Source organism: Falco rusticolus, chromosome 1 (assembly GCF_015220075.1).
Source record: "Falco rusticolus isolate bFalRus1 chromosome 1, bFalRus1.pri, whole genome shotgun sequence".
NCBI classification, from domain to species: domain Eukaryota; kingdom Metazoa; phylum Chordata; class Aves; order Falconiformes; family Falconidae; genus Falco; species Falco rusticolus.
In genome coordinates this window covers 16,640,405-16,654,165 of record NC_051187.1, presented here as the reverse complement: position 1 = coordinate 16,654,165, position 13,761 = coordinate 16,640,405, and the positions used below count along the sequence as shown (strand labels likewise).

Here is a 13,761-nt window from a genome sequence, read left to right as displayed (position 1 = left end):
GAAGTCTTACGTGTTCTGTTTTTAACTCTCAGGTTATGAATGCACCATTGTATCTGATAGTGTAGTGTCTGTCTTAACTGTCTAGTGAGAGCAGCTTGTGAATGGACTTTTCTTAGGTGTTTGTAGACATCTGTCTCCTGAAGGTGTTTGGTAAGACAGTGCCTTTGGAAAAAGTTAATATACTTAATGAAGGAACTTAGGTCAGTGTAGGGAACAGGGTTGTTGACGTACATTTACATTTGAAGGTGGGATTAAAAATATCTCCATGGTCTGTGATACTTGCTGCATAGAACTTGTGGAACAGAGGGGGAAAAAAGGTTAATTGTGGGAATGTGAGTATTCTAATCTTTAGTATTATTATAGTAATAGATGTATTGCTTCTAGAAATGTTACTTGCATAATTTAAGACTCTAGTTTTATTTCCTCTCAACATGCCGTCATGTTATATCTCTGTGTTGAGTAATTGGTACTTTGGTGTTGGGATTTTGTATTGAAATGGTTTATTTGTCTTCCAGACTCACAGTAAACACTGATAGTATCTTTGATTTATACTCTGCTGATTTTAGTAGTACTTCCATGTGCCTGGATCTAAATGTATAATGAACTTACTTTTACAAAGCTTTGCAGATAATTTTAAATGGCCAGCATCAGTCATTTTAATGTGTGCTGAGGAAGGAATGGAAGTAATTACCTTTCCTGTAATTCCATGCTCTGTTTTGTAGTTTCTGCATGCAAACAATAATATTTAGTGGTCTCTAGCACTAATAACTTAATCTTGAAATGTAACGTCGATTAGCAGTATCAACTTATCTACTATTAAATGATAAATTGACAGTTCTTTTTGAAGGCCTTGGTAGTGTTGATTGACAAGCCTTCTTCCCAACCTTCTCCTCACCTTCAGTAGGAGTTCTGTCACTTCTGTGTTTCACGGTAGCTATGTATGTGTGGCAATTTCCTATTCTTGACCACTGCCTGAAGTACACACTTGGCAGTCGTGGGTGCTCTAGGAAGCAGTGATGACTGCTGCCTGCAGTGCTCTTGGGAGTACACGTTACTCCCAAGATGTAGTCGGTCAAAGTTTCATCGCTCTGCTTGTCTTCTTTACTCAATACAGTGAGACCTATTTGCTTAGAGGCCTTCTCTGTCCTGCAACACTGCAAAACAGCAACTCTACCAGGGTTAAATTAATTCACTGCTCTTTGTTGCGTCAGTTTAGCGCAAGAAGTAACTGCTTTATGCAGTTCTGTCACCAGAAAGGTGGTTGCGTTTCAGTGACTCGGAGCATACGATGTTTCATGCACTTGGGAATGTAAGGTGCTACATAAAATATCTCTGGAGTACTAATACGGTCTGCGGTTAAGGTTGTCAGATTACAAATTACTTTTAATTTCTCTTAGCACAGGTAAATCTCAAAGGAAGGGCCAGTAAATTTTATGATTATGAAGGTACTTGACTGACTAAAATCACTTCATATTCTAGCCTATTACATATCACTTTTATTGGATAAATAAAATTTTCTATTAAAACAGTAATTGGAAGTTTTACGTGGCAATGGGCTGTTGTATTTTGTTTAATTAATCCTAGAAGAAACTTGCACACAAGTATAACTCAGCAAGATTGTACTTGTGTTCCTGTTGCGAAGTGCTTTTGCAGCAAGTCGGCTCAGCAGTGACAGCAGCTGGAAGGTAACGAGAGTTGTGCAAAACTGCTCTGCCCCGAAATTGCGGGGATTGCTGGTGCAGCACAGATACAGCACTGTGCTGATGTGCATCTGAGTTCACGCAGAGCCGCCTCTGCTGCTCTGCGCTATGATGTCATGCTGGGGAGAAGCTTTAAGGAATTGGATCAAGGGACACAAAATGAGTAGTTATAAATAAATGTTGGGGAAAAAAATAATTTTGCTCAAAATTTCTAGTGAAAATTATTTGGATTTTCTGTGCAGCCAGGAAACTAAACCTGGAAACGCCGGTAATGACGCAATGTTCTATTAAGTGGCTGTATATGTTGTGTATGTTTCAAGCTTCTTTTTACAGTAAGAAATAATCATGTTACTTGAAAGTCTATTATAATATGTGTAAAGCTTTAAGCATCTGGTTAGTTAATGCTTTGTTTGCATATAAACTTTTTTGCCAAATGACCACAAACCAGATTGGATTAATGGGTGAGTAGTTCAAAAAAATTAACAGAGGGGGAGAAAAAAACCTGGTTCGTAGAGTCTGGTTTTATTAAAATTGTGTGTGTGCGTGCACATGCATATAACAAAATAAATCAGCTTTCTTCAAAGAACTGTTGCTAGATTTTGTGTAGGGTCTAGGTTGTTGCTTTACCTTGCCAAAATAATGAAGCCAGAAGCTACCTCTTAGCAATCCCAAGCTTTTACTCTTCAAAGATGTGGTGGAGAGTTGTTCCTGTTGGCTGAAAAGTTGCTGTAGTTTCGTTGTACATAGGGGGTGTGGAGGAGACAAGGCGAAGCATCCCTCTGATTGAGAAGTTCTGTTAATTTCTTGCAAGGGTTTGGAGGAAATGCTGTGGCATGAAGGTTCGTTTCTTTGCAGAATCTTCATTTTTCTTCCTGTTTCTGTAATTCAAAATGTTGCTTCAGGTTGTAAATATTGTATCTGAGAGTCTGTTTCACCTTAGCTAGGGAAAATCTTGGAGGAAAACTTTGGTGTGCCGAACAGTGTTTGAGCATTCATTAGAGCATCCCATGTAAAGGCACAAAGAAAGAAAATGACTCTGTGGACAGATGTTAATGTGAAATAGGGGAATTTAAACACCATATAAGCCAGGTAACAGTTATACCAACATTCTTCTGCCACATAATTAAAGTAAACTTGTTTTATTAAAACAAGCTATGTGATGAGAATATCTTGAGTCTGTCTTTGGCCAAATCCCTGCTAATTAATGGCACCAGTGCTGTGTGGCTCATACTTCAGGTTTGTTTCTTAGATCCTTTGATTTTATTTTTTTTCTGTTCAAAAATACCCAGAATCTGTAACAAAATTTTAAAAGAACCATAACCTGATTTCTGTTTTCAAACACAGTTGTTAAGTGAAGACATTAGTCTGTTTCAATGTTGACTAGGATTAAAATTAGGGACGAGTATTTCAGTGTGATTTACTTTTAAGGAGTAATTTTTTTTTTTTTGATGAATGAATTAATTGAAATGTAGAAGTTTTAAAGAGAGTGCTTGGATTAAGCTCTCAAGTGTTCTGTTTTATTTTGGCTAACAAAAAGCTTGACAAGCTTTTGGCCATGTCAGCGTTGTTTCTGTCTAGCTTGTTATATCAGGGTAAGGAAAATGCCTTACTATAAATACAGTGAAACAGCTTTCATGTACAGCATCATTTCTTTTGGCTTCTAGGTGGTAAATAGGTCTTTCTGCACTATGTATTAACTTACATGGGATCCAGGTCATGGTGTGTTACTCTCTGCAACTTGATTTTTGACAAAGGACTTGTTTTGTTCAGTGAGATACTTCCCTTGTTAAACACTTTGTTAGAAAGTTGCTTTATGCTTGTAAAACCTGAAAGCAGTCTCTGCTTTTCAGGAAGCTCATGTGCAAGTATAAATGGGATGTCATGAAACTTTTCACATTTACAGATTGTGAACAAGTTTGAACAGATTTTAGCTGGCAAGAAGATTTTGACTGTGCAGGATAATCTTAGGTGAAGAAATACATTTAGTCCAAAGTTTAGCTGTAGTATTCCTGTCAAATTCATGCTTCGCTGTACTGTCTTATGAGCATGTAAGTGGTGATTAAATATATTTTCTTATATACAGAAAGGTAGACTGGTTGCTAGATGAAACTACTTGAAGCATGCTGCTGGAGCTGCTCTTAATAATATTCATCACTTTTGGCTACAGATCATTTCTCTGGCTTACACGCAATGTAAAATTGATCATAAAGCAAGCTTATTTTCCTTTTGTGTGACAATAATGGTGTTTAATTTAGAAAAAATTGTAATATGCTATTGTAGTCAGAGAAAACTTAGGCAGTGAACTGTTAAAATCATTGATGGTAACCTTAGGTCTACTTCACTTCCCTCTTTTGGGGAAGGTTCGATTATCAGATCTCATTTTGTAGTAGTCAGATTTTCCACTATTTAGGTGAAATCATGCATTTAATTTCTTATCTTTTTATTGGGAAGGGAAATTAAGGCATATAGGATTTTGAGAGTCCTTAAGGTATTAGATTTCTATGTCATCTTTACTGATCAAATTTTTTTTTTCATTCTCCTCACTCAACAGTTACAGACATAGAGCTAAAGCGACTGAAAGATGCTTTCAAGAGAACTTGTGGACTCTCATATTATATGACTCAACAGTGCTTCATCAGGGAAGTTCTTGGTGATGGAGTCCCTCCAAAAGTTGCTGAGGTAATCTATAAACTTGCTGGTTTTCTGGGGAGGCATACGTGGTTGATAATGTACACCTATAGATGTGCACACACAAATATGGCTCTACAGATACATGATATGATTTAATTTCCCTTTTGCCTGCAATATCACAATGTACATTATCTATCTGAAGATAATATTCCAGACTTGGATCATGGGTTGTCAGTGATGTGTGCTTGACTGAGCTACTGATCTGTCCCAACTAATAAGTGGCAGATGACTTTGAATAAACCTGAAGGTCCAGATGTAGATTTGGGGAGGTAAAATGGGAAATTTTAACACTCTATATAGCCATTATAATGGAGGATTTTATTTACTCTGGAGTTACACTTGCTGTTGGTTTCTCTGAGATTCCATTGGCTTTTACTTTGTTTTCTAAAGTGCATATTAATCTCTACAAGCTCTTAACAATAATTTCATGTATAATAAATGTATAAATGAACTGAAGAATACCCAGAATCAAAATATGCTACATGGATATAAATTCTGTATGCATATAGATATAAAAAAATAGTAGTAACATCCTGTACATATTAATGTTTGAAAGATTATTTTCTTTCATAGTGTTGCTTCTGTCTTGACAGAGAAATTAAATTATTGTTGGTAGAGAGGAAAAAGATTAGACAAACCTTTCAAATGATATCTTGCTCCATGTCATTTCTAATCACAGCTTCTATTTCTGGTGTCTTCAGTGTTATTGACCTCACAGGCAGCATAAAAGTCTTCTAGTATTGTTTAGATAATGTGAATAGTGAAGTGTGCATTGCTAAATGTTTTAACGCTGTGGTAGAATTACTTTTTTTCTAAGCTTAACCATTTATCCATTCTTTTGTCTGTTTTTTCTAAGTGTTGCCAAAGAGGGGGATATAGTTAACAGTTTGATTTTATTTTTTCCTTTTTAATGTGGGTATTCAAGCACTTAACAGGAAAAATTGCAATGTGTGTTAGTGCTATCTAATTAAAGTATATGATCTGCCCGTAGCTTAAAACAGGTCTTCAGTATTCATTTCTGTATGTGTCGTCTGGATGCTTTGACTGTTAGTAGCCCATAAAACGAAACAAAAAATGTATCCCAAACCATATACAGTTGGTTTGAAATAATATAATATGTTAAGAATTTTACTTTGTGAGTTAACTTGTACTTTTTTTTTATCCCTTTTATACCAGTCTTAAGGATCAAATTACTGATTTGCATGAAGTCAACTTTTGGTGACAAATAGAGACTCTGGGTTTTCAAACGTCTGCTGGCTACCTTCTGCTTAATTTTTTTAAAATCTCCCCTTAAAGACACGATTTTAGTGATGACTATCTCTTTTTACGCTCATTATAGTTATACTGCAGTTCTTGGTTTGCTGGTGGTGAAATAAAATTAATGGAAGAATTATAATTGCTTTTTGATGTCGATGTGCCCATTTTGATGACATCGCAGAATTCTGGTACAAATTACTGTGTACTTACACTATTCATATTTAGGCAATGCAGTAGTCATATCTGTGAGCTTGAACACTGTAAATTTGGATTTGATCCTGCTCATACTGTTGAGAGATGTGTTTTAATTCCTGGCTTCAGGATGTGGAAAGGCAGGCAAAGTCATCAGGCAGCTTAAAGCCTTGCTCTGAGTTTTCAGCCTTTCAGTCATTAAAACTGATCATTTTGAGCCTCAGATTGCTGGGCTGTCTTCTCTGCATTGTTTTGAATAATAGTTTTTCATATCTGAGTAGTGATAGGCCTTCAGGAATTCATTAAATTAAAAACACAGAGTTTTAAAGCAGGGACATAAACTAGAGAATTGAAGCCAGTGGAACTTTGGTCAAACAATTTGCATGATTGTCATGCACACAAAATATTTTTTAAATGTTCAGGACAGTAATGTTCTGAAAGGATCTCTTGGAAAAATGGAGTTGAAGATATTAATAAAATGAAACTGAGATGTGCTGTCTTTGCGTTGTTTTAACTGCAGGAAAGCTGGTCTAGTGGAGAGATGTATGAACACGGGAATTACTTTTAAATCTAAGGAAATAATGCAATTACCGTATGCAGTTGTAGGCACCTTAATATAAAAAATATTGTCCACAGGAGGTGATAATATTTCAAGAAAGCATTTTTAGTAGCTTTGTATTTTAGACTGAGGAGGAGAGGAACGTTGAGAAAGGACCTCCTACCTTTGGCCTGTGCAGTCATTTCAATGACTAATTAGTTTTATACCTTTTATATGTACCTACATATATTATAATTGTGAGACAGCTTATACACAGCATTCTGTGATACTTACTAAGTAGTTAAATGTCAGTGCATCTTTTTCTCCAAATGTGACCTAATTGGTTAACAAGCAGCAGTCTAAGTAATGCAAAGAGAAGAGGGATGATGCTAGCACGGACACGAAGGACACATTGAAGAGGCTGCCAATAGAACAAGAACACAGGCTTCTCAAGGGCTGGGAGAGAAGAGGGGTCATAAGAATAAAATCAGGAAAGAATTCAGGACATTTTATATGCTGTAGAGAAAGGAGCCAAAATATAATGCCTTGAGCATCCTCTCCTACTCTTCCAGCAGGCTTACTTCTAGAGTGTATGGGCACAGGGCCAGGGATTTGGACCTCAAGGGAACAGTTTGTATAGACTGTTTTTAACAGAAGAGGAACCAGATTGTTATACCTTCAGTTATCCATGAAACACAACACATCAGACTGAAATTTTATTTAAAAAAAAAAAAAAAAAAAAGAAGATTGTGTACCATATTATTATACTAAATTGTACATGCGGAAATGAAAATTGCTATCATACTGTCTGGGTGTGGCTATTTTAAGTAAAGGTGTAACCATATTAAGTAATTTTGGACAATACAAAATTGCATCATAGTTTGATGGTGCATCTTATTAGAAGTTTTCCAAATAGCACATTAAGGTGAAAAACTGTGCAGCTCCTTCCTTAGAAATGCAAACTAATCTCCCTTATATACTGTGATATAACTATTCAGTGTTCATAAACTCTTCCCAAAGAATGATTAAGCAGCTAAATTCAAAGTAGTGCTAGATGCCTATGGCTGCAATTACATAACCTATGTTAAATACTAATACATTGGACATTATCCATAGAATTCCCTTTCTGTGTTTGTATCATGATCAGTCAATGTGTTATGTTCAAATAATGTATAAATGTAATATTTGGTATTCAGCTGGTGTCATAACTGAGATGTACAGAGTTCAACAGAAGCAAGTGGAAAAACTCAGAAATGGGTATGAGTTACAAATGTGCTTTCAGATTGATGGAGAGAAGATACAGCTTTATTTGAGTTGGTTTATGAAATAGCTGTTAGAAAAGTCTCAAAGCATAGAAGGGCTAAATGTGAGTGGTGGAGAATAAAGGGTAAGGAAAAGTTACTATTTTATTAGAATTTATAGAAGAAAAACAGTGATTTCTCATTTGTTCAATTTGGTTTTTTTTGGTCTTGCAAGTCTTGTTAATCTGAAATGTAAGAATTCCCTTCTGTTTTGTGCTCTTCATGGGGTTTTTTTGATCAAAATTAGTTATATTAAGACTTCAACTATAATGGGTGGCAGACATAACTGCATAGTTTTAAAAAAGTAATGATTCCAATGTAATATAAAGGTAAATTGCTTACATATGTGGTGTAGCCTTGAAGGCATCTTGTGAAATCAGAATGATTAGATGTAGAAAGTGTGGAATTCAGATCTCTGCCATGACATTGTCCATGAAGCATATACAATCATTGTGGCAAATAGAGCACAAATTTAGTTTTAATAATTTAGCCCTTGAAGCATTTGTAAATGTATTAAACTTCAGTAATAGAAGAGGATGATCTGAGCACCCTATGGGAAGTTAATGTATTTAGGTAGCACTGTGTCTTACAGTGGAATGAAACTGCAGGTTCTACATAATTTTTCTGCAGAATTAGATCATTCTGTATTATCGGCCTCATTTACGTTTACTTGCCTTCAGACTTCTTTTAATACTCTTAAGTGGATAGCAATGAAAAGTGATAGCTTGATGGGTGGACAAGGAAGGGATTTATGGAAGGTAACATACAGAGAACTATATTGAGGTAAGTGTCTTCGGGGAATCTGCTTCAGTGTTATGTCTGGTAATAATTGTGATAGAGAGGTGAACAAAATTTTAGAATTTTTTACTACTTTGCTGCTTGATGCTTCTTCGGAGGTTGTCTAGAACGCCTTCTGCAAATGAATTCTGCTAGTCTGCTTCCTATTGCTGGAAAGGCACCTTGTTATACCCAAAACATAAAAGGCAGTTGCAAATTAATGTAGTTAGTCTGTGTTAGGTATTTCCTTCTCTTCTTTTTGCCACTACAGCACTGGATGGCTTAGTCAGATCTATCCTGTGCCCTTGCCAGGCCCACTGCTGGTTTTATTTGGTCACTCCCAGTCCTGGCTTAATTTTCACTTGAGGTGGAAGCCACACCTGAGATACCAAGAGCAGTGACTCATTCCCGTGGCTCTGGTATTCAGCTTTCTTCATCTTCCCTTCACTTGTGCTTGAGGATTCTGGCTGTTGCACTGTGATTGCTGTTACTGGAGGGCAAAGAGGGGGATAGAAAGAGGGATTTTAGTTGCAGTAACTTTCTTCTTGTTTCACTTAACCTTGTGAACCTCTTGTTGAATCCCAGCTCGTTTCAGCTGAGGAACTTGAGGAAACACAGATCTGTCTGACCTTTGTCACTGGACATTTCTGAAGCTCTTTTTTGAGCCCTACAACATTATACTGAAGAGATTCAAAGGAGTCATATGCCAGCCTCTGCAGATGTGGAAGTTATTAGGCATATAATATATTTGTTGGGAATTTTCAGCTGATTTCTTCTGCCTTTTTTTAATAGGAAAAACTACAGATTCAGAGCTGCCTAGTGACTTTATTGCACCCGCTTACAGAGGTTTCCTCTAACTGCTGTCAGTTTGTTTCCATCTTTACTCAGATCTGTCTCTGAAAAGTGTCAGATTACTGTCAGTTTGTGATTTACGAGTAATTTAGTATGAAACATTATTGAAAGTGATTAAACTGCTAAGGAAGATAAATTTTCATTTTTAATAACAAATAGTGGTCAGCAGATGATCTCAAAAGCTGTTCTTTTTAACAGTGCAGTAAGATTTTGCTTTCTCTTATGTCTTTTTCCAGTGTTCAGCTATTTGTTTTAAGGTAAATAAACCTTTTTGGCAACAAATTTTGCTACATGTTTCTTTATCGGTATAAAAGACGCAGATTCTTTTGAAGTGCTTTACTGATTTTTTAGCTTACAGTTAGAATAACAAATATTGACAGCTGTTAGTTCATTGGTGAACAATTTCCTGACATATAGATCTGCATCAGTGTGATGGTAAATTTTTTTCCAGTCTTATTTTGGGAGACACGCATTCACATTTTGCAAGGGGATTTCAGCCTGTTGAGAAGTGGATCCCTCCTTATTACACTTTGTTGTAGTGTTGTGCTCTGTGACTCCTTTGAAGGGCACAACTGATAACAGACTGCACTTGATTACACATGGTAGTGTATAGAAGTTCTCTTGTAATATTTGAAATGTCATTTATGTAGTTATTTTGTACCAGTTTCACAGTCAACTTAATCCTGGCTACTTATTCTCACCTTGAGGTCACCTAATTTGGGCTAGATTAATGAAACCTGATAATAGAAATGGTTAGTTCAGACCCAGGTTGGCTCCCTTGATTTCATTCATAGTTGTGCTGCATGAATGTTTGTTTGTAGATGTTTATAAATGTAGATGTTGGAAGTGGAGTGTGGGTGGGAATGAGTGGCTGGGGGCAGGGGAAAAGCTAGCAGTGGTTTAAAACAGCAGTTAAACTACAGTGTTGAGAGAGACAGAAGATGGAAGTACATAAAAGAAAATTAACTGTAGGCAGTAGGTGTCTGCAAAGAGGTAAAATTCTAACTGTACTTTAATGTAGTTTTGATTTATATTTTTAAACCTGGTTTAGAATTATTCCCGTGTTTTTTTCAAAGAGAAATTTATTAACTAGAGTGTTCACTGGATACATCCAGTAGGTTTATGATCCTGTTTCTGCTGTTTGTGGGAGTTCCTCATACAGTGGTAGATTTTGTGCTGTAACAACTTTTAAACTTAAAAACTGAAGTCCTAATTGACATGAGAATTTCTACACCCCTGTAGTGATTTTGTTTTATGATGGTTTAAAAGTAGATTGTTTTGATGTGTTTAAAACTGTAACTTGTTAGGTAGATTCACAGGATGTCACACACTTAAGATAATGTTAGTGTGCACTTTTTCCAGCACTGCTAATAGTCTAGAAGACAAGTGTCACTCCAGTTGCACATACCATCTCTCACTGTTGCCTTCTAATCATCTGTGAATGTAAATGTTTCCTGATGGTTATGGTGGAAGCTTAAAAAAAAATAAATAGTGTGTTAATTCTGCAGATGGGTGGATTTTTGCCTGTGGGGGCCCCAATGTGTCATGGCTTCTTTGGTAGGCTTGCAAAAAACCCCTAAAGTTTATTATGCAAGCGTTTGTAGTTTCAAAGGGAAAAAAGACACAACAGAGCTTAAGAGGTCAAAAGAAGTTAAAAATATTGCTTTAGCTGTTTAGGATTGTGTCTGGTTGTAGTTCATATATTTAAAAACAGATGGTAGGGGGAAAGAGATAGAGGGTGGTAGTTAAGATCTGTGGAGTTTCATCCCATGGCTTACTAATGCGTCACTTTGCTTTGTGGGTGATACACAAAATAGTGAATCCAGCCACAATAATTCTGAAGCTCTGTTAACCTCTGAAGTCTGCTGCTGTTGCTATTTGGCTAAATTCTCCTATAAAGATTATACTCAGGGCTTTACTGGAGAAAAATTAAAAAGCAGTGCATAACTGTGTGTGCATGTCCTGGTTTTAATATTGTTTATTTAGAACATAATTCAGATGCAAGCAAAGAAAATACAATTTAAAATGTGCATAACACTTTTCTTAATAGAAGTTGATCTCTGTTCCTTTATTTTTCCCTCTGAAAAAGTTATATAAAACCCAAGTTCGGCAAATAAGTCTGCTATCCGAACTGTGATCAGCGACAAATCACTTTGTTCTGGTCTTCCACTGTAATAGCTCCCCATCAGCTAGACTTAATGCTTTCCCTTTATGGTTAGATGCTCACTGTGATACGTATAAGAAAATCAAATTATAAGACAAAGACATTGAAATAATTCTTCAGTGTAAGAATAATTGATACGTTCTAACTGCTTTAAATTCTACTACCTAATGCAGATTTCTGTTTTGTGGTACTGTTAGACTACTGGTGCTTGTAGGAATAGATTTGGGATTGCAGGAGTCTGTGTTTGAAGAGCAATACAGCATATGTATTTTCACTTGTGCTCTGTAGTATTGGAAGCAAGATGAAGTAATATATTGGAATAAGTGAGCTGGTAATTCTTGTTTACTAAAAGTAGTTGCTGTTTGTCCTAAAATGATTTACTTCCTTCTTACCTCATATATCACTGTTGAATCACTGTTAAAATGCTGTTGAGTGAGTTAAGCTGAAGTGTGCAGAAAGGTAAATGCTTCATCCCTTCCGCTGGCTGTGTTGGTGCTGGCAGCTGCTCTGGTGTGGATCTTTGAGTAACTTCTGACTAGGCGGCTTGATTTCTATTACTTTCTATTGGAAGAAAGATTTAAATGCTATTGTTAAAGTGGGGTACTAAACTGGAAAGGTCATTCTAGCAACAGTTGTGAAGTTAAGATAGTAAGTTACAGCTGACTGAAAGTTTTGGGTTTTTTTGTCTGTCACATCTTTTTGAAGCAGTAGTTTTTGATGGCTTAACTGGAAGTGCATCTCCTGGGACTGGGTAATGAAACACTTGATACTCCAACAACATCTTGATGGTTTTGAGACTATCCAGAGGAGATTTCATCTTTATTATCTTGATAAAGTAGTCTGAGGAAATAACACCAGTGAGCAAGCAAGAAGCTGTCTTCATTGGAGGATTCTAACTTTTTTTTTTTTTTAAAATGTATTGCTGTTCATTAAAAGTACCTGTTTTTCCCTAAATAAAAGATCCTGGCAAGGCTATTTTATCAGTACTGGAAATGCTACAAAGTGTAACAGAATTAATATTAGAACTGTGTTTAGCTGAATGTGAGGTGAGTCTGTATAAGTTGTTGCTTTAGTTCTGACATCTCTGTTCTCCCTGTTAACTTTCTGGTTAACTTTTCTATTTTATTCTTCTAGGTTATCTACTGTTCATTTGGAGGAATATCCAAGGGGCTGCACTTCAATAACTTGATAGTTGGATTAGTTCTTCTTACAAGAGGCAGAGAGGAAGAGAAAGCAAAATGTAAGCAATGTAACTTAGAACAGTAACAACGGGATACTCAATAGTGAGTGTAAAATACACTTATATAAAGCGAACAAATTGTGGTATATTAAGTCCCAATATTTATATGTAAAATACATTTGCCAATAAAGGTAGAAATATTTTTAGACATTTTTAAGCTGTATATTATGAAATTCAGTGCATTTTTGTTTTCTGTACTCACCAAAATGAAATATTTGGTAAATCATCATGAATGTAAATGTTAGGATCCTACAGAAAGACTGTTGATCGCTGTATGTGGGCAGAGGAAGGAGAACAGCACTGATATTTTTCAAAACAAATGAAAGCATCTGCCTACTGACTTCTGTTGTTTTGTCTTCTTTGTTAATCTGACTTGATAGTATTTATTTTCCTTTTGTTTAGTGGACAATGCTAAAAGAAAAAGGAGCTATTTCTTAACCTAAACTTTGTTGAGCTATATTGAAATTGAATCAACCGAAGTTTTTAGTCCTTTAGTTGTTGCACTAGAATGCCTTTGGCATTCTCAGCCAGTTGTAAACAAAATCTTTGAAAAATGTAACTACTGTAATTGCTTAAACATATCTCTACTTTCTCAGACATTTTCAGTCTCTTTTCTAATGAATCTGGGAGTTATGTTGTCCGTGAAGAGATGGAGAAGATGCTGCACGTGGTTGATGGGAAGGTCCCAGAGTCACTCAAGAAATGTTTCTCTGAGGTATTTCATACAGGTTTTATCCGACTACGTTTACAAAAAAAGCGAAAATTAAATTGAGTAGTTTGGGGTTTTTTTCTCTGATGTGTGCATGCTTGTGCATGTACGGGAACAAACTGACCTTGTTAAATTGGGTAAAAGCTCATAGTTTTTTATGTTGTAATAGTGCATGTAATTTGTATTGATGTGAATAGCAGCTTGGTATACAAATGTAGGCATTCTCCATGGTACTGTACTTACTGTGCTAGTTTAAAAGAATAATTTCCCAAGGGTAATCATGTTATCAAGTAAATTTAAATACTAATATTGCTAGTGGAAATTTATTCATTAGTGTGAA

General features: G+C 35.9%; 1 protein-coding gene across 3 annotated transcripts in view; it reads left to right on the top strand.

The window, feature by feature from the left end:
* Positions 1–13,761, top strand: part of USP32 (ubiquitin specific peptidase 32) — an 81,173-nt gene that overhangs the window by 18,676 nt on the left and 48,736 nt on the right. For all 3 annotated transcript variants that reach the window (XM_037371336.1, XM_037371345.1, XM_037371327.1), the window contains exons 2-4: positions 4,252–4,379; positions 12,607–12,712; positions 13,309–13,427. In XM_037371336.1, coding sequence (XP_037227233.1) covers positions 4,317–4,379; positions 12,607–12,712; positions 13,309–13,427 — 288 coding nt within the window. In that variant the 5' untranslated portion in view covers positions 4,252–4,316. The remainder of the gene's footprint in view (positions 1–4,251; positions 4,380–12,606; positions 12,713–13,308; positions 13,428–13,761) is intronic.